Source organism: Lithobates pipiens, unplaced genomic scaffold, assembly GCF_037356315.1.
Source record: "Lithobates pipiens isolate NorthernLeopardFrog02 unplaced genomic scaffold, aLitPip1_a1.2 Scaffold_22, whole genome shotgun sequence".
NCBI classification, from domain to species: domain Eukaryota; kingdom Metazoa; phylum Chordata; class Amphibia; order Anura; family Ranidae; genus Lithobates; species Lithobates pipiens.
In genome coordinates this window covers 104,478,691-104,500,021 of record NW_027507784.1, presented here as the reverse complement: position 1 = coordinate 104,500,021, position 21,331 = coordinate 104,478,691, and the positions used below count along the sequence as shown (strand labels likewise).

General features: G+C 44.8%; 1 protein-coding gene and 1 pseudogene across 1 annotated transcript; one reads left to right on the top strand and one right to left on the bottom strand.

Annotated features, from left to right (window-relative positions):
* The first annotated feature begins 99 nt into the window (after positions 1-99).
* LOC143924022 (corepressor interacting with RBPJ 1-like) lies at positions 100-20,576 on the top strand. The gene is made up of 3 exons (XM_077448038.1): positions 100-312; positions 8,645-8,739; positions 20,440-20,576. Exons 1-3 carry the CDS (start codon positions 241-243, stop codon positions 20,543-20,545), a joined length of 273 nt encoding a protein of 90 aa, XP_077304164.1. The 5' UTR covers positions 100-240; the 3' UTR covers positions 20,546-20,576.
* Positions 2,499-2,606, bottom strand: LOC143925781 (U2 spliceosomal RNA; annotated as a pseudogene).
* Positions 20,577-21,331: the final 755 nt, after the last annotated feature.

Genomic DNA, 21,331 nt, shown 5'->3' with positions numbered 1-21,331 from the left:
ACCTCAGAGACGGAAATAGTAAACTTCTGACAAATTTCACAGGAAATGAATCTTTTTGGAAAGTGAGTGTATCATTGTTTTGATGACGTTTTCCTCGCACAGCCCCTTTCTATGACGCACATCCGGAAGGACACAACAGGAAGTGGGCGGGCCCTGGGCTGAGTTTGGGGTAGCTGCCTGCTGTTGGCAGTGACAGATCTGGAGGTTTGGTAGGGAGATCGTCCCTGGTGAGCCGCAGCCATGGGCAAGTCATTTGCCAACTTCATGTGTAAGAAGGATTTCCATCCTGCGTCCAAATCCAACATCAAGAAGGTGAGAACATGGATCCCTCTTATTATTCTATTACCTCTGACGTCTGTATCAAGCCTCTTATAGTAGAACTATGGCAAATATTTATTTTGGATAGTGTAAGGGAGGGTTGTAACCTCCTGTAAGGTTTATTTTTGCAATCTGTGTCCCATTGGGGAGATTTCCCTTCACTTCCTGTCCCATAACCAGACAGGAAGTGAGAGAAATCCCTGTAAAATGAGAGAATCCTTTGTTGTCACCAGAAGTAGCGTCCCCATAGAAGATAACCCCACTATTCCTGTTCTGGTGACAACCCAAATTTCAGGATTTTTTTCACTCTTGGTGAAAACGATAAACAGGACAAATAGAGAGGGAGAATCTCACTAACAGGAGCTCAGACAGCAATAAAAACATGGCAGGTGTTCTCTCTCCGCCCAAAACAGAAAAAAGTTGTGTTTTATGTAGCGCTGGCTCCCGACGAGCATGCGCTATATGTTTTTGTAAGTTAATATTCCTGAAACCACAGTTGGGTTTTAGGGCTAATTTTACTAAATTATGATTTCAGTACCAGTCTGGCTGGGTTGCACTGGGTTCTCCTTGGCCGCAGGTGTCGCTGTCACCGCCGGCAAGTGGTAGAACGCAGTTTAGCTGGGTGTATTGAGTGCCACATTTTTCTCGGAACCAGCCCAGTGGGAGTGTTCTTCTGCTTTGCATTCTGGGAGGTGGTATTTAAGGTACTGACATCATCAGGATTTTTCTGTCTGTTCGGTCCTAGTTCTCCTGACCAGCCCCCATGGCCCTCCTGAGTTGGGGTGCTGTTCCATGCATTTCCAAGTCTCGGGGCTGGATAGCCCGAGGTGAAGCAACTGCAGGGACAGGCCTGAATGGATATCGAGGCCTGATGATTCAAGGGTGGTCCGTGCCGTCTCATCTAAGGAGAGGCCCCGTAACTGGAGAAACCCCAGGGGAGGACTTTTCAGGAGAAGGCCGTGTACAAGGCTGTTTCTCTGAGGGAGCCTGGAGGCTCAGTTGAAGGACATTTCATGGATCTACACTTGGTATCTACGGTATCACCGGACCGACTGAGAGATACTGATTATTTTTTTTTTTTATTTTTTTTTTTATTGAAAGCCAGTGGCGTGCAAAACACTCCAAAAAACTTCACCCAGTGCATAAAAAATGTGCACACACATAGAGAGTGACACAAAAAAGTGCAGTGGGTACACAAGTCCTCTAAAATCAGAGGACCTTGTCCTGAATCCCCCGGGGCGTTAGGCTCCTGACAGGGACAAGGACACTTAAAACTTGGTCTTCCTGGCCGAAACCAGTCAGACCCCGTTCTTTGGAAGGTCTGCCGAAACAGACCCACCCAAATACTAGGTGAGGCTCCCCCGAAGGAAGACCCCAACCCTAAGGAAGAGGGTGAGCTAAGCCAGAAGGCCATGTCCACCCCCTCACCAGACTTTCAGGACAGGCCCTAGAACCTGTGACCCTACTCATCACAGCAAATGTGAAAAGTGACAAAACAAGACGTGACAAAAACACACACTGAAAATAAATAAAAAGTGGGGAAGGGATAGTGGAGAGGAGAGTGAAAAAGTGGTCGTTGTGTGAAACAACGACCAGGCCCTCCGGCCGGGAATAAAAAATTCCTCTGGTCCCAGCCAAAAGGCCCGGCCCAAGAGGCAGGTGCTAAAAAAGCGTGTTATGGTGCAGTGACCTTGGTGCCCAAAATCAAAGTGACCCTCACTCGCGGTGATTCTTAGGCACCCCCGGACTGCCACTCCAGGGGCACATACTCCATAGGCTTTCAAGACCGCCCTGACCCCCAGTCCAGACCACAGCGGCCCCCACCCCGGACAGGAAGGCATGAAGATCAGGAAGCTTGGTGAGAGCCCTTTGCCATTAGGCTCCACCGTCGCTCCCGTCACTCCTTCCTAATTACATTCGGAAAGTACTAACCGCTTCTCTCCCCCACCAAGGGAGAAGCCGGTTTTCCCTCCGAAAAACTGCCCGGGGCTAGAACTACCCCAATCCAGACCAGAGGCCAGGTACCCGACCCTCTGGATCCGACCAGGCAGCACCCGTCCTCACCAGGAGCATCCTTCCAGACGGCTCAGACTCGACCATGCATCGGCCCCCAGTTTACTGTCGGGCGGCACGACGTGGCCCCTACCGAAACTGTCCTTCCGGGTGCAAATTACACCATCGGAGAGCGCCGCCCAAACCCTCTCAAATAGGGATGGACCAGCGCCTCCTTTGGCAACTGATAAGAACAGATACTACACTTGATCTTAGCCAAAAGGCCGAGAAGCAGTCGTCTTTGCTACTATCGATGGCTCTGGTAAGCGACAGAGAAGACCGTAACCCGGCCGGAGAGGTGATCTCGCAGCTATCTGCTGCCATAACAACGGTATTTAGCTTCAAAGTACCAACATACAATGACGGCGGTACTTTGGTTAAAAAGTTACATCCGCCCGCCCCCCCCCCCCCCCCCTAATTTTCACCCCCTATCCCTAACTCACAATGGAGCAACCAGTCAATAACTCCATTGAAATCCTGTTAAATCAGGGGTATGGGCTGACCAGAAAGAGTAAGGCTGGCAACAGATGGCACTGGCAGGTGGCACTGGTTGCCACTGGAAGGCACGTGGAACTGCCAGATGGCACTGGCTGGTGACACTGGTTTGGCACTGGCTGGTGACACTGGTTGGTGATGGCAGGTGGCCCTGGTTGGTGATGGCAGGTGGCCCTGGTTGGCAATGGCACTAGTTGTCACTGGCAGATGGCACTGATTGGCGGTGGCACTGGTTGGTGTTGGCAGGTGGCACTGGTTGGCGTTGGCACTGATTGGCGATGGCACTGATTGGCGGTGGCACTGGTTGGCATTGGCAGGTGGCACTGGTTGGTGGTGGCAGGTGGCAGTGGTTGGCACTGGCAGGTGGCACTGATTGGCTGTGGCACTGGCAGGTGGCACTGATTGGCTGTGGCAGATGGCACTGGCAGGTGGCACTGATTGACGGTGACACTCGGCACTGGCAGGTGGCACTGATTGGCACTGGCAGGTGGCACTGGCAGGTGGTATTGATTGGCACTGGTTGGTGGTGGCAGGTGGTATTGATTGGCGGTGGCACTGGTTGGTGGTGGCAGGTGGTATTGATTGGCGGTGGCACTGGTTGGCACTAGCAGGTGGCACTGATTGGCGGTGGCACTGACAGGTGGCACTGGTTGTTGCTGGCACTGATTGGCGGTGGCAGCTGGCACTGGTTGGTGGTTGCAGGTGGTATTGATTGGAGGTAGCACTGGTTGGCACTAGCAGGTGGCACTGATTGGTGGCAGGTGGCACTGATTGGCGGTGGCACTGGTAGGTTTCACACGGAGCACTCTGTTACTGAAATGTAACAGAGGAGCTGTCAGAATTGAGGCGGGATAATCGGAATGGGCGGGACCCGGCCGGGGTGAGAAACTGACAAGTAACAGAGAGGCGGATATGTCAGATTTCAGCCTGATGTCGGGGTGGGCGGGACCCGGCCGGGGTGGGCGGGACTCAGCAGCTATCAAACACCAGCCAACGATTGGGCTGCTTAAGAAAAGGGGAGGCCCACATACACGTAGCGGCCCGCCCAGATCCCATTGTCTGGTGTTTGATAGCTGCTAGGTCCCGCCCCCACCCTGGCTGGGTCCCGCCCACCCCGACATCAGGCTGACAGATCCTCCTCTCTCCATTGCTTGTCAGTTTCACACACTCAGCACGGCGCTGCTGAGTGTGGAGGAGGGATGAGGACGGCAGTCAGTGCTGCATGTCTGGGGCATCGATAGTGAGTGGGCTGGTGGCAGCTTAGGCGCCAGGTTGCGATTTCTGGTCGCATTGGCGACCTGGCGCCTGGGGTTTGTCGAGCCCTGCTATACAGCACTGCATTACTTTACCTGACATTTGCGCGGTCGTGCGACGCTGTACCTAAATAAAATGGATGTCCCTTTTTCCCACAAATAGAGCTTTCTTTTGGTGGTATTTGATCACATGTGCAGTTTTTACTTTTTGCGCTATAAACAAAAAAAGCGACAATTTAGAAAAAAAATTATTTTTTTTTTGCTATAAAAAATTTCCAATAAAAATGTAAAAAAATCAAATTTCTTATAAATTTTGGCCAATATGTATTCTGCTACATATTTTTGGTAAAATCCCAATAGACATATATTGATTGGTTTGCGCAAAAGTTATAGCATCTACAAACTATGGGATAGATTTAGGGCTTTTTTATTTTTTACAAGTAATGGCGGCGATCAGCGTTTTTTAGCGGGACTGCGACGGACAAATCTGACACCCGGTGACACTTTTTGGGGAGCAGTGACACCAATACAGTGATCAGTGCTAAATGCACTGATCACTGTATAAATGACACTGCGGGGAAAGGGTTAACATCAGGGGCAATCAAAGGGTTAAATGCGTTCCCAATGTGTGCTTTCTAACTGTAGGGGAAGTGCTTTGACTAAAAGAAAACAGATCTTTGTTTCTGCTTACCAAATACATGAGATCTCCATTTTCCCTTCTGGCAGTACTGCGATCTGCCTTGTTTACATAGGCAGACTGCTGTTCTGCCTCTCTGCAAATGATCACCAGGTTCCCAGCAGCCATCATGGCTGCCAGACCCGCTGATTGGCTCCCGCTTTATCCAATCGCAGTGCGAGTGGGGCTTCGGGGGCCCATGACCGAGAGCCAAAGATGAGAATCGCACAGAGGTATGTGATTTTGCACTAAAAGGCTGTCCTGCCACAGTAAATGTACATGGGACGGTCCTTAAGTGGTTAAAGGATGTCAGATGGACAAAACTGTAAAATAATATACTTCTTCTTTTTTTTTTGTTTATATATTTTAATTGTGTTTGGTAATAGAGGAAGCAGAACTTTACCCATAACAGCTTGATAAAAAAAAAATATTCTTTAGCAGGGATTGTACATTCCTCATTAATAATTCTGCTACCAAAACTAGCGTGTGCTGTAACTTGTTTCCAGCATTGCTTCTGTTTCTCCTTGCTGGAGCCTGCCATTTTGCTGAAGCCCAGAGCCCCTGAACAGCAGTAAATCATAAAGCGGATCAATGTAAACTGTTTTTTTAAGCTGTTAAGTTTCTGGAATGCTGGGATTGCCAACTGTCACATTTGCTTGTGTCCTCAACCAAACTGTCAAACCATAAACTGGCTGGTATAATAACTAATCACATGTGCAGCATCATGGCAGTTGCAGATCAAACGGAAGCAGCTTCCTTGGCTGTAAAGAATAGGAGGGTTTAATTCGGCTTTAAAGGCTGTCTGCAGATCGGCCTCTACAAACTTGGCAGTGCCTAAAAATGGAGAGCAACTGAGCATGTGCAGAACAGGGGGAAATGGTGTAGTACTTTAAACAGTATAGACACTTGTCTTTCATGCTTTACATAGCTCTACCTACAAAAGGGGCCAGCCTGAGGTGATGTAGCAGGACTTAATGTTCTGACTAATGTTCCTACTTTTAGGTTGGGTTCACACCTATGCGAATCGGATGTGGATTTTTATTCGCATGACAGGAGAATGTGACCAGCTCTCTATGGAGACGGTTCACATATCTCTGTTGTGGCTGCGGCGTGGCTTGTACAGGAACGCTGTGCTTCTTTGGTTCCCTTTCAGGGCTGAATTCAGGCAAAATTTCATCCCTGAAAAAGAGAACACGGACACACCGGACCCCCTGCTCCGCGCTACATCCATCAGAGGTGTGAACCCAGCCTAAAATACTTTCTGAATAACTGACCCAGAACAAACATGTAACAAGGTAAGTTAATAGTTCTACGTATACTTGTCTGGGGTTAGTGACGGCTAGGCAACAACCATTTTTAGATGGAGAGTTCAACGATGGCAACCTCCATATTTCTTGCAGTTTAGGTTTCTTTGAACACACAGTAATTGAGCCCCATCCACTGGTTATGTTTTAGACTGGTTTTTCTTGGATAATTACATATGGCCAATAAATGCAATTAAGTTTGAAAGAGGAACTCTAAAGCTCGGCCTAGTAAGGGGCACCACTGGTACTGAGACTGCTTTATTTACTATTTAAGTGGTTGTGAACACTTACATATACTGGCCACAGGTGATACATAGTGACTGGCCACAGGTGATACATAGAGATGAAACACAGCCTCCTATATACATTATACTTGTTTATCTGCAGTCTTCTCTACATCTGTTCAAAATCCAGAATTTATAAAGCTTCTCTGAGCTGTCAGAAAAAAGGGATACAGATCTGAAGTTACAATCTGTAGAGCTCAGTTAAGAGAGCTCTTAGAGCTGATTGGAGGGAAGGGACACACCCCCCCTCCACAGAGCTCATAGGTACAGAGCTGAGGCTGCCAATCAGCTGAAGGTTCCTCCCTGTCACCATTTTTGCTTGGTGTCAGGAAAACTTGTGAGAAGCGATTAATGCTGATAGCGGAGGAATGAAGCAGCAGACAGAAATGACACTTAGGGGGAGATTTACTAAAACTGGAGCACTCACAATCTGGTGCATCTGTGCATGGTAGCCAATCGGCTTCTAACCTCAGTTTGTTTAATGAAGCTTTGGCAATATAACCTGGAAGGTGATTGGTTTCTCTGCAAAAGCGAGCCTAATTTGGCACTCTCCAGCTTTTGTAATAAACCCCTAATGCCACGTACACACGACCGGACTTTTCGTCAGAAAAGATCAGACGGAACAAATCTGGCGGACAGTTCGATCGTGTGTGGGCTCCATCGGACCTTTGCTGTCCAAAAATCTGATGGACTTTAGAAATAGAACATGTTTCAAATTTTTTCACCGGAACTCCGCCGGACCCAGTTCCTATCAAGAAATCGGCTTGTGTGTATGCTAGTCCGACAGACAAAAACCAACGCTAGGGCAGCTATTGGCTACTGGCTATGATGACAAACAATATACATTCTGTATGTCTCAGCATGTTATTTCTAGACAGTCGTGTCCGGTTGCACACTAGCTATATCGTATGAAATCAGTCATATATCATACATGAGTTCTGACTTTTTTTTTTTTTTTTAATGACAGTCAATGTATGCATTAACTCAGCATATGAATTCCTTATTAATATTACAAGACATGATATAGCTATGAACAAACAAATACAAATTTAACTTTTCAAGCTCCTCCCACCTATATAAGGCTGTATGCATATGGCCATATTTAAAATACTCCCAATTACACTGAATTTTTCAGTTAAGAGCTGGCAGACAAATCCACTGTAACCATGCTCATTTTGGTACATAATTGCTCAGGTTTATGCAAGTCAGCAAAACAGCCAGGAAGCTTGCAGACTATTGCCGTGTACACGCGACCGGACTTTTTGACGAACTAGGTCAGACGGAACGAATCCACTGGACAATTCGATCGTGTGTGGACTTCATTGGACCTTTGCTGTCTAAAAATCCGATGGACTTTAGATTTAAAACATGTTTCAAATCTTTCAGACGGACTTGAGTCTGGTCGAAAAATCAGTTCGTCTGTATGCTAGTCCGACGGACGAAAAAAGATGCTAGAGCAGCTATTGGCTACTCGCTATGAACTTCCTTGTTGTAGTCCGGTCGTACGTCACCACGTTCAAATCCGTCGGACTTTGGTGTGATTGTGTTTGGCCAAGTCCGTTAATTCGGAAAATCCGTCAGAACTCCGCCGAAAGTCCGTCGGACATAGTCCGTCAAAGTCCGCTCATGTGTACGCGGTATTAGGGCTCTGGATTGAGGTAAGTGCACACTATAGAGGGGGGATATGCTTTGTTCATATTTCATGTCTGAGCTTTACAACCACTTCAAACTTTCATCCAGAATCCTTCATTTTATTTAAAGTGATTCAAGGTGAGGTAAGGATCACCTTCTATAGAGAACATCACCAGCAGGTACTGAGTGGTTTGAAAAGAAGAACTGTGTGCCTCCCATGCTGACTGAATGGCATCAATCGTTTGTAAGTCGTCAGCCCAGGACAAGTATGCAAACAGGGATTTTTGATCCAAAATGAGCCAAGTCATTGTATCAGCATCACAGCCAGTAACCTAGCATTTTCAAGAAAAAGCTGCTTATCGATTGCTCTCTCTGCATGTTTGTAAATTGAGCCCATTGCTGTCCTGATTCTCAAATGGATTCTTATTTTAATAAAGGTCAATGTTATTTTTCCGGATCATCTGGTGGTTTCTGAAAATTACAGTCTAAAAAAAGATATATATATATATATATATATATATATATATTTTTTTTTTTTATAAAGTTTTGTGATTTGAGACTAATTTGTCCGACTGGTTTTGATTCTTTGGTGCATTTCCTAACATTTATTGATGAATGTTTTTGTCCTAGGTATGGATGGCAGAACAGAAAATATCTTATGATCAGAAAAAGCAAGATGATCTAATGCAGCAGTACCTAAAAGAACAAGAGTCTTATAACAATCGGTATGTTCCAACGATTATATTCACCGGTCATTTCTAAAGCCTTGCCCAATGGAAGTCATGGTTTTCATGTATTGTACTTGGGAAAAGCAAAATAATGCACATGTTGGAAACCTGGCTCTTTGTTCACATTAGAGCTGCAGGATTCTGGCCAAAATGAGAATCGCAATTTTTTTTGCTTAGAATAAAAAGATCACGATTCTCGTGACGTAAAATCTTTCAAATTATACAAAAAAAATAAAAATGGACTAACTTTATTGGTTCGTTTTATTTTTTTTTAATTCGTTAAAGTAATTTGTTTTGAAAAAAATTGCATTTGAAAGACCGCTGGGCAAATGCAGTGTGACATAAAATATTGTAACAACCACCATTTTATTCTCTAGGGTGTCTACTAAAAAAAAAAAAAAAAAAAAAAAAAATATAGATATATAGATATGATTTTTATTATTTAGTTTGGGGGATTCTAAGTAATTTTCTAGTTAAAAAAAAAAAAAAAAAAGATTTTAACTTGAAACCAAGAAAATCGAGTACTGTCCGTGATCCCTTTTTTTATTTGCACAAACATACAATTTTTTGGACAAGCTTTCGGGGTATGTCCCCTTCTTCAAGGTCCAAGCAGTACTGATTTACAAATTTTTAAGCAGAATGTGTAAAAAAAAAAAAAAAAAAAAAAAAAAACACATCTCTGAGGGAAAGGAGAGAGGGAGAGAGAGGAAAAAAAAAACACATACAAATCAATGGCAATAAAGATGCCAGCAGAGTTAAGTCAGACTTTAGTATAATGGGTAAGGAAACCTATATCTAAATTCAGGCCATTATTTTTTGTGTCAAAAAGAATTATCATTCTTAGTTCAAAGGTTTTCCTTTCCTGGATAGTTCTGAAATTCCCTTTAAGAACTAAAACATTGAGGTCTTCTATAGTGTGGTCCGGTTGTGAGAAGTGATGTCCCACAGGTGTGCATAAATTGTCTACTTTATGTTCCTTGTTGGTATGTCTGTGTAAATTCATCCTCCCTTGCAACTTCTGTCCTGTTTCACCAACATAAGATCCTTTGCTGCACCTTTTGCATTGGATGAGGTACTCAACATTACTGTAGGTACAGTTGTAAGATCCCATAATATTGAAGGTCCCATTTGTGTGTGTGACACTTTTGGATAGATTGATCTGGTTGCATAGTTTGCAGCGTTTTTTTATTGCAGGGTTTGCGTCCATTATTTGTGACTTCATAATCAGAGGGAAGTTTCCTGCTGATTAGTTTGTGTCTGAGGTTGGGTGGTTGTCTGAAAGCCAGTAATGGGGGTTGTTGGAATATTCCTTTCAGAGTTTCATCCTCTGTTATAATGGGTTGTCAATTTTTGATTATCTTTTTGATCCCTTCTAGTGCTGGGTTGTATGTGGTGACTAGAGGTACTCGGTTATTTGTTTTTTTTCTCTGTGTATTGGAGGAGATTTTCTCTTCGGGTTTTCAAGGCTGTGTTTATGCTGTTGTTGATGGTTTTGTCGCCTTTGTAACCTTTCTTATGGAAGGTGTCTGCCAGTGTTCTGAGACGTTTATCTCTGTCTTCTGGGTCTGAACAAATTCGGTGGTATCTGATGGCCTGGCTGTGTATGGTGGCCCCTTTAGTGTGTTGGGGGTGAAAACTGGAACTGTGAAGATAGCTGCATCGGTCAGTCGGTTTTCTGTATATCGACGTGTGAAGCTTGTGATCCCTGATGTATACTGTAGTGTCTAGGAAGTTGACGTGTGTTTGAATAATCCATTTTTAGTTTGATAGATGGGTGAAAAGTGTTGATCAATGAGAAGAATTGGTTTAGATTTTTCTTCACCTCCAGTCCATATCATGAAGATATCATCAATATAGCGATAATATCTGTATGGCTTTTGTTGTATGCTGTTCAGAAACTTGTCCTCCAGGTCAGCCATAAATAAGTTTGCATATTGGGGTGCCATTTTGCTTCCCATAGCAGTACCCATTAGGGCTGAAACAACAAATCGATTGATCGACAACTAGTCGATTATGAAATCAATTACTATTCATAATCGATTAATCGGCCAGTAACAATGGGGTTAAATTTAATGAGTCTGATATTTACCAGATTGACCCTTTAAAAGCATATATCTCCTCTAATAGTATATACACGCTAATAGTATAAACACTATATCTCTCCTCCAATATTATATACAGTATATCTCCTCTAATGGTGTATACAGTATATCTCCTCTAATGGTGTATACAGTATATCTCCTCTAATGGTGTATACAGTATATCTCCTCTAATGGTGTATACAGTATATCTCCTCTAATGGTGTATACAGTATATAGCCTATAATGGTATATAAAGTATCTCTCTCCTCTAATGGTATATACAGTATATCTCTAATAGTATATACAGTATATATCCCCTCTAATATATACAGTATATCTCCTCTGTGTTATTCTCAGAGTGGATTTGATATTTTGCTCCCTAACCATATAGTTATTTATATTTACCACTGCATATAGAGATACTTAAGAATAAATTGCCTTTTTTTTTTTTTAAACTTTACATAATTAACTAAATTTATACACCACACTTTTTTTTTTTTTTTTAAGGTTATTAACCGATTAATCGAAACAATCGGTCAACTAATCGATTATGAAAATAATTGTTAGTTGCAGCCCTAGTATCCATACACTGGAGATAGATGTCATTATTGAAAGTGAAGTAGTTGTGTGTAAGGCCGCGTACACACGCGCGGACTGTTTGCCCAACCTTGTTCGTCAAACAGTTTCGGCAAACAGTCCGCTCAAAATTTGCATGAGCGGACTTGCCCACACACGAGCGGACTGTTTCAGCAAACTGTTTGCCAAACAGTTCGCTCAACTTTTGAAATGAACGGACTCGCCCACGTAAGGAGGAGGCAAATCCGCCCATTTCGAGCGCGTGTACAGGTAGGCGGGGCCCGCGAAGGAGACGTCGCGGGCTCCGCCGCCTGGAATGGGCTTAAAGGGGAACCCCAACGCCGAAAAAAAACGGCGTGGGGGTTCCCCCAAAGTCTACACCAGACCCTTGTCCGAGCACGCTACCCGGCCGGCCAGGAAAGGGGGCGAGCGAGCGCGCCCCCCCCTCCTGAGCCGTACCAGGCCGCGTGCCCTCAACATGGGGGGGGTGCCTTGGGGAAGGGGGGCCGCGCGGCCCCCCCACCCCAAAGCACCTTGTCCCCATGTTGATGAGGACAAGGGCCTCTTCCCGACAACCCTGGCCGTTGGTTGTCGGGGTCTGCGGGCGGGGGGCTTATCGGAATCCGGGAGCCCCCTTTAAGAAGGGGGCCCCCGGATACCGGCCCCCCACCCTATGTGAATGAGTATGGGGTACAATGTACCCCTACCCATTCACCTGTGAAATAAAGTACAAAAAAAAACACAACACAGGGAAAAAATATTTTATTGCACAGCTCCGGGGGTCTTCCGTCTTCGGGGGTCTTCTCGCCGGACTCCTCCGCTATCTGTGTGTAGCTCTTTTACTAGCGGAGGAGCCCGGCTTTCTTCCTCCCCGCCGCCGGCCTCTTCTCCCGACTTCGGGGGTCTTGTCCCCCTCTTCGGTTCTTCTGCCGGGCCACCGCGCCTTCTTCTAGCTCTTTTACAGGCGGTGGCCCGGTCTTCTGTCGCCGCTGTCGTCGCCGCCGCTGTCGTCGCCGCCGCCTTCCGTTCTTGTTCTTGTTCTTGTTCTTGTTCTTGTTCTTGTTCTTGTTCTTGTTCTTCTTCTTGTTCTTCTTCTTCTCCTGGAGATGTTGACTCGACGAGCTCTCCGGCCGGAATGCCAGAATGCCGCGCTGTGCGGTCACTTATATAGTGACAATGGGGCGGTGTCACATGGTATATGTCACATGGGTTGGTCACATGGGTTGATGTCACATGGGGACTATGACATCGTAAGGGGGCGGGGTCACCATGTGACCAACCCATGTGACATATACCATGTGACACCGCCCCATTGTCACTATATAAGTGACCGCACAGCGCGGCTCTGGCATTCCGGCCGGAGAGCTCGTCGAGTCAACATCTCCAGGAGAAGAAGAAGAAGAAGAAGAACAAGAACGGAAGGCGGCGACGACAGCGGCGACAGCGGCGACAGAAGACCGGGCCACCGCCTGTAAAAGAGCTACAAGAAGGCGCGGTGGCCCGGCAGAAGAACCGAAGGCGGCGACAGAAGAACGGAAGGCAGCGGCGACAGAAGACCGGGCCACCGCCTGCAAAAGAGCTAGAAGAAGGCGCGGTGGCCCGGCAGAAGAACCGAAGAGGGGGACAAGACCCCCGAAGTCGGGAGAAGAGGCTGGCGGCGGGGAGGAAGAAAGCCGGACTCCTCCGCTAGTAAAAGAGCTACACACAGATAGCGGAGGAGTCCGGCGAGAAGACCCCCGAAGACGGAAGACCCCCGGAGCTGTGCAATAAAATATTTTTTCCCTGTGTTGTGTTTTTTTTTGTACTTTATTTCACAGGTGAATGGGTAGGGGTACATTGTACCCCATACTCATTCACATAGGGTGGGGGGCCGGTATCCGGGGGCCCCCTTCTTAAAGGGGGCTCCCGGGTTCCGATAAGCCCCCCGCCCGCAGACCCCGACAACCAACGGCCAGGGTTGTCGGGAAGAGGCCCTTGTCCTCATCAACATGGGGACAAGGTGCTTTGGGGTGGGGGGGCCGCGCGGCCCCCCCTTCCCCAAGGCACCCCCCATGTTGAGGGCACGCGGCCTGGTACGGCTCAGGAGGGGGGGCGCGCTCGCTCGCCCCCCTTTCCTGGCCGGCCGGGTAGCGTGCTCGGACAAGGGTCTGGTGTGGACTTTGGGGGAACCCCCACCCCGATTTTTTTCGGCGTTGGGGTTCCCCTTTAAGCCAATTCCAGGCGGCGGAGCCCGCGACGTCTCCTTCGCAGGCCCCGCCTACCTGTACACGCGCTCGAAATGGGCGGACTTTCCAAGCGGGAACAGTTTGCTCATTTCGAAAGTAGCCTACACACGGGCGGACTGTTCGCTCAAACACAGTTTCAGCGGACAGTTTTTCGGAATTTCCGAAAGACTTTGTCCGTCCAACTGTCCGCTGAAAGCCCACACACGGGCGGACTGTCCGCCCAAACACTGTTCAGCGGACAAGGTTGGGAGAACAGTCCGCCCGTGTGTACGCGGCCTCAGAATGAATTTGATGAGCTGTGTCACATCCTCAGCAGTGTATTTGTGGTTTGGTGAGGATAAGAATCTGTGACATGCCGCCAACCCATCCTTGTGAGGAATGTTACTGTACAGAGATTCTACATCCCTGGTGACTAGAAGTGTATTTGGTGGTAATTGTTTATTGTTAAGCTTGTTCAGAAAATCAGTGGTGCCTTGTAGGAAACTCGCAGTGTTCATGACTAAAGGTTTCAACATGTTTTCTACAAGGAATAAATGTTTGGAAATTCTGGTCTCCGGCCAGAAACATCAAGAGAGAATGCGAGCAGGGGGACTATTGCGGATCACATTAAACATTTTATATAAATTGAGAAAACAAAAGAGAAGAAATATATAAAAAAAGATTTTATCGTTTATTAAAAATAAAAACATTTTGCAATGCAACATATCAATAACTCATGGGGAAGGTGTAGTATTTTGACTAGTTTCGCTTTTCAGCTTCTTCAGGAAATACATGCATCTAGAGATCTATACATAAATCACAATTAGATCAATAAAAACTGTATAAAGTAACCTTCAATAACGACACAGAAAAAATGGAGAAAAAGGCGATTGTACAATACATATCAAAATTTAGCAGAGTCTTACCCAGACGCCTTAGCCCCAGGGTAGCTCAGACATACCGGGGGGAGCCTCCCCCGGCGACTGGGAGGTGTATTGACCCCGACACAAGCCGATATCTAAATATATGGAAACGTTGGTATTAAACTCACTAATTTAAAAATTATAACCCCGAAACCTTTCACAAGTAGTGACCCTGTGTGAGATACAGGTGTATTATCACAATTGGATGATTGTGGAAGATATTCATAAACGGTGATAGGGACCATACATAAGAATACCCAGTGAGAATAAAACCACCGAGTGAAAGATATTGGGGAAGTGAAGATAAGAAAGGGAAACGAAATCACGATAAGGAAAGGGAAAAAACAAGGTGAAAGTAAATGGAAGAGGTTTGATAAAAAAAAGTAAGGATAATATCCACTGTGAACTCGTGAATGGTGAGTCTGCTAGCATATATATATTCAAAAACGTGCATAGTGTAAGCTTCAAAATAGCGAAGGGTGCACAATAATGAAGATTGAAGTGGACAAGAATTAACCTATTAGGAAAAGGGCACGAAAGATAAGTGAATGTTGGTAAAAAAACTGCAAGGGCAGGGGCCAAATATAAATTAAATCATAATTGCCCATATAAGGCTGCGAATGTTTGTTTTTTTTTTTTTTTTTTTTTTTTATAGGGTCCGGAAAAAAGAATGGGGCTTACCACCACTGAATGGGTGGAAAATTTTGCCTCCTTGGTGTGATCGGTGTTAGGAATGAGGAAACTCGAGTGTAACAGGACACTGGAGAATGAGTAGTTTTCTGCATAAACAATGGTAATAGATTAATCCTATTAAGGACATCCAATAACGGGTAATATGTTAAATAGAGGTCCCAATGGTACCCCATCTCGACTATATCCACTCACGATCATTATATCACCATCTAAAATCTCTGGGTCCCTTCGGCGTGTCAGGATAGTGGTAGATACCGCCATTTTATACCCCTCAACCCCACTAATGGATGCCAGCACCGTATCACCGGCGCATAGCGTCGAGGGGTCAGGGACTCTACAACGCGTGCGCAGGCGAAGCGCACCCCACACCAAGGTGCATAGCACTGGCCACGCACAGCAATGTCGTGCGCGAGCCCGCACCGTGCCAGGTCCGGGTAGCGCACGCGCGGCAGCACCGCGCGCCCGCGTGTGCAGGCGTCCAACATGGCCTGACGGTGTCGGCCAGGACGCGTGCAAGGAGAAGACATGATGTGGCCTCCATTGTGGTAAACCGCCAATCACCCTCCCAGAGTCCCACCAGCCGCCGGGGGAAGCGAACCCGGGTCTAAACCCACCAGGGGGAGCCAGTGAGAGGGCAAAAGTCTGCCAACAGTAAAACAGTTAGAATTAACAAGCACAGTTGGGCACGTATAGTACATTTATAATATGTATAAAGTAGTTTTCTACAAGGCCCGAGATATGTTCGGTGTATTCATACCTGTTATAATGGGTCTGCCTGGATTTCCTGGCTTGTGAATCTTGGGCAGCATGTAGAAGTATGTAGAAGTCTCCAATTTCTGGATTATCTGGAATCGCATTGATGAGTTCTGAATGTAGGTGGCTTGGTATTGTCGCAATGAGACCTTTTAATCGCTTAGTAAAATCCTGGGTCGGATCATAATCCAGTTTTTTGTAGGTAGTATTTGCCAGCTGCCTCTGGCTCTCTTGTATATATTTGTCTGTATCCATCACAACGACTGCTCCCCCTTTTATCTGCTGGTTGGATGGTCAAGGCCTGATTATTGCGCAGATCGTGTACAGCTCTTCGCTCCAGTGGTGAAAGGTAGTATAATATTTTGTTTTGTTGGGTGGCTAGCAGGGATGTAACTCGCAGCCTGAAGCTGTCAATATAGGTATCCAGTTTGGTATCCAGTTTGGTATCCAGTTTGGGGTTGCGTCCTTGTGGAGGTGTGAAGTTGCTGTTCTTTTTCTTTTTGTCACTTACTATTGTCTTAGGATTCCTTTCATTACTGTGCAAATATTCTTTGAGCCTCAGTCTCCTAAAGAATTCATCCATATCTGACCATACCTGTAAATTATCCAATATGGTGGTTGGGCAGAATGTAAGGCCTTTGGAGAGGACTGTTGTTTCTGGTGTAGAAAGTTTATGATTTGACAAATGTGTTGTTTAGGTTGTATCCAAAAGGTCTGCTCATGGCGTAGCTTTTGGAGTTTTTTTTTTTTCTTTTTTTGCCTCCCGTTCATGGCAAGTTTTTGCAGTTGTCTTCTGAAAGGTTTCGATTTCATTCTCTAATTTGGTTGATGCTTGTAGGGTCCAATGGTGCTGAGGTTCCAAACATCAACTGCTTTTGTTTCCGGATTGTTTCCCTTTTACCATACGGTTTATGAATGAGGTTGTTCCTTAACTTTTCGCTGGTACGTCTGCGGAGTCCTTCTGCATAAGAAGAGTTCGGTGTATTTGCACAAGGATTTTTAATCCGGAGACCCTGTGGTATGAGATTCTTCTTTTTGCATCTTGAGGGAAAGAAGATGTTGCTGTTGACCTGTGTTTCCTTTGTGATCAGGTTGGTTAACTACTTCTTGGAACTTGAAACCAACAAATGTCAGTACTTTGGATCCGACTTGAAGTCGCGCAACACGATAAAATCAATGTAAATGAATGGAGCCGTCTTAATGTACACTACTGAAGTCGCTCCGACTTCAGAAAAGGTTCATGTACGACTTCAATCCGACTTCTAGGCAACTTGTACCCATTGATTTCAATGGAAGTTGCCTCCAAGTCTGATCCCCTGTCTTAACTGAAGCAACTTTCCAGGAAGTAAAAATAGTTTTCTAGGCAAACCCCTCCCTCCCATAGAGCTGATTATTGTGTGATTAGCCACTGGCAAAGTCCCCTGTCCTGGAGGCAACTTCAAGTTGCCTTGTAAGTTGCCTCAAGTCGTGCTGTGATTCATACTCAAGTCGTGTCCAAGTTGCCTCCCAAAGTCTCGCTGGAAGTCGTGTTACCCCTGTGTGGATGGACTCCCTGTGTGGATGGACTCTTATTGTGTTATTATTCAAGATCACCTTTATCTGTTGCCACTATTTGAATGGAAAAACCATTGTGTGCTTGTTGAAAAATTCAACAATTTGCATGGGGTATACTTAACCGCTTCCCGACCACCTCACACAGATATACTGCGGCAGAAAGGCATGTACAGGCAGATTAACGTACCTGTATGTTGCCCTTTAAGAGTTGGTGCGCGTTGGGAGCTCTGTGACTGCAGACCCGATGTCTGCGGGGATACCCGCTATCGTCTCAGTGAGGAAGAAGGGGGAGAAGCTAATGTAAACAGGCTCCCCGTTCTGCCTAGTGATACTGTCACTGATCAGCGCTCCCTGGAAAAAGCACTGATCAGTGATGTGTCACACACACACACACAACCCCTCCACCCACAGTTAGAATCACTCCCTAGGACACACTTAGCCCGTACAGCGCCACCTAGTGGTTAACCCTTTCACTGCCAGTGACCTTTTTACTGTAATCGGTGCCATTTTTTTTAGCAATGATCGCTGTATTAATGCCAATTGTCCCAAAAATTGGTCAAAATTTTCTGATGTGTCCGCCATAATGTCAGTCATGAATTGCTGATCGCCGCCATTACTAGTAAAAAAAAAAAAAAAAAAAAAAAATTATTAATAAAAATGCCATAAAACTATCCCCTGTTTTGTAGACGCTATAACTTTTGCACAAACCAATCAAACGCTGATTGCGTGTTTGTTTTTTTTTGTTTTTTGTTTTTTTACCAAAAGTCTGTAGAAGAATACGTATCGGCCTAAACTGAGGGGAAAATTTTTTTTATTTTTTTGGGCCGATATTTATAGCAAAAAGTAAAAAAAAAAAGTGTTTTTTTTTGTTTTGTTTTTTGTTTTGTTTTTTTCAAAATTGTCACGATCTCTTTGTTTAGAGCGCAAAAAAAAAAAAAACACAGAGGTGATAAAATGCTGACAAAAAGCTCTATTTGTGGGGGAAAAAAAGGGACGTCAATTTTGTTTGGGAGTCACGTCGCACGACCGCACAATTATAAGTTAAAGCGACTCGGTGCCGAATCGCAAAAAGTGCTCTGGTCAGGAAGGGGGTAAATTGCACCTTACTAATCATTACATGTGGTGGCTGCATCAGTTTTCTTTTTTTTTTTTTTTTTTTTTTTTTTTTCCCCCCTCTGTTTGTTTTTACCTGGTGATCTGGCCAGTAACACACCACCTGTACTGCCCTGACCCTGGATGAAGGTGCACAGGGGGCACCTTTGGAGAGCAGCATTGTCATTATATGGGAGGGAGTGTTAGATTTACTAGCAGATTTAGTTACACTAACAATTTGAAGCCAAACTGCAGCTAACACTTTATAAGCAGTTGCAGCAAAAACATTTTTGGGGATAAAGCTTTTAAATAAAAGCTGATCATTGTAAGCTCCCCAGTCAGTGTTAAATAGTTTATCTTCTCTCTGTAACTGATAAATTCTGATGGAAAGCTTGTTCTTTTAAAAAATAACAAACTAACTGGCTGGATCAACAGAGGAAAATAAAAGAAAGGAAGCCTAAAAAGGAAATGATTGCAGCCATCACATCTAAGAATTGGTTAGCTGCGATATAATTGCTTTTGGGTTTAATATCGCTTTCATTCTTCACATGACTTTATATAACAGTGCATAAGGTGAGTGCAGTTTACCTGGAGGTATCTTTCTCCTCTATTAACCACTTTGGGGCTGCCGCACGCCGATATACGTCCTTACTTTGATGGGTGATATCGTTATTATGGCAGCAGCTAGCTGCCATAGCCTCGGTATCCTCATGTTCGGCTGGCAGTCCGGTTTCTGATAAGAGTGGTCTCTGTGGCGGATTCGCTGCAAGATCACTTTTATCGGCGGTGGGAGAGGGTCCCCTCCACCACTTACAGGATCCATCGGCAGCGGCGGAAGTGATCGGCTCTTCACCCTGGCTGGGCATGTAGATGAGTGAGGGGAAGATGGTCCTCACCTGTCTCCATAACAACGCAGGGCGGAAGCGACGTCAAAACATCACTTCCACCCACAGCTCTTAAAGGGGCATTTTTTTAAATTATTTTCTTAAATTACTTTTATTTTTTTATTGCATTTAAGTGTAAATACGAGATCTGAGGTCTTTTTGACCCCAGATCTCATATTTAAGAGCTCCTGTCATGCTGTTTTTTTTTTTTCTATTGCAAGGGATGTTTCCATTCCTTATAATGGGAATAAAAGTGACACAATATTTTTTTATGTATTAATTTTTTTATTTTTTTTTAAACCGTAAAAAAAGAAAAAATTTAAACACGCCCCGCCGAGCTCACTGCAAAAGCGAACGCATACGTGAGTAGCGCATGCATATGAAAACGATGTTCAAACCACATGTGAGGTATCGTTGCGATCGGTAAAGCGAGAGCTATAATTCTAGCCCTAGACCTCCTCTGTAACTCAAAACACGCAACCTGTAGAATTTTGTAAACGTCGCCTATGGAGATATTTAAGGGGAAAAGTTTGTCACCATTCCACGAGCGGGCGCAATTTTGAAGCGTGACATGTTTGGTATCAATTTACTCGGCGTAAAATTATCTTTCACAATATAAAAAAATAATTGGGCAAACTTTTTTCTGTTGTCTTATTTTTTTAATACAAAGTGTATTTTGTTCCAAAAAAAGTGCACTTGTAAGACCGCTGTGCAAATACGCTGTGACCGAAAGTATTGCAACGACCGCCGTTTTTATTCTCTAGGGTGTTAGAAAAAAATGTATAATGTTTGGGGGTTCTAAGTAATTTTCTAGCAAAAAAAAAAAAATGTTTTTAACTTGATAACGCATCTCAAAAAGAGGCCCGGGTTGGTGGACCTGAAAAGCAAAAACATCTTCACGTTGCTGAAGAAACTTTTTTATTTTCTATCTCAACAGGTTACTTTTGGGCGATGAAAAGGTAAAGAGTGGGTTGAACTTCATGTATGAAGCACCACCAGGAGCTGAAAAGGGTAAATTACTAATTATTGTCACTCTGGTTTAAAATAATTATCGGTCATTTTTAACAAACTCTTTAAATTCTATAGAATTTTTAAGTTGCATTTTGTATGCAGTATGTTGTTTTAGTTAGGTAAATATGAATTGTTAGCTTCCCACATTATCTGATACAGTTGTGCCCTGTACACACGGTCAGACTTTCCGACGGAAAATGTACAATTGGACTGTGTTGTCGGAAATTCCAACCGTGTGTGGGCTCCATCTGACTTTTTCCGTCGGAATTTCCAACATACAAAGTTTGAGAGCAGGATACAAAATCCGATCATTTAAATTCCGATCGTGTGTATACAACAAGACACGCATGCTCAGAATAAATTACGAGACGAAAGCTATCGGCTACTGCCCTCTTTATAGTCCCGCCGTACGTGGTTTACGTCGCCTCGTTCTGAACGATCGGATTTTCCAACAACTTTGTTTGACTGTGTGTATGCTAGACAAGTTTGGGCCAAAATCTGTCTGAAAAAATCCGACTGATTTTGTCGTCGGAATGTCCGACCGTGTGTACAGGGCATTAGGCTGGATTCACACCTATGCATTTTTAGTGTTTTTTGCATTTTGCAGATTTGCACTACAGAACGTGTTCCATAGGAAACCATGTTAAATGGACTGTAGTGCAAATCTGTAAAATGCAATAAAAATGCATTTGTGTGAATCCGGCCTTAGGCCTCTTACACACTGCAGCTTGATGATGCTCAGTACAGCTTTGTTTTTTTTACTGAGCTAAAATACAGCCCATTCATTGTAATGTGCCTATGCACACAGGCACATAAAC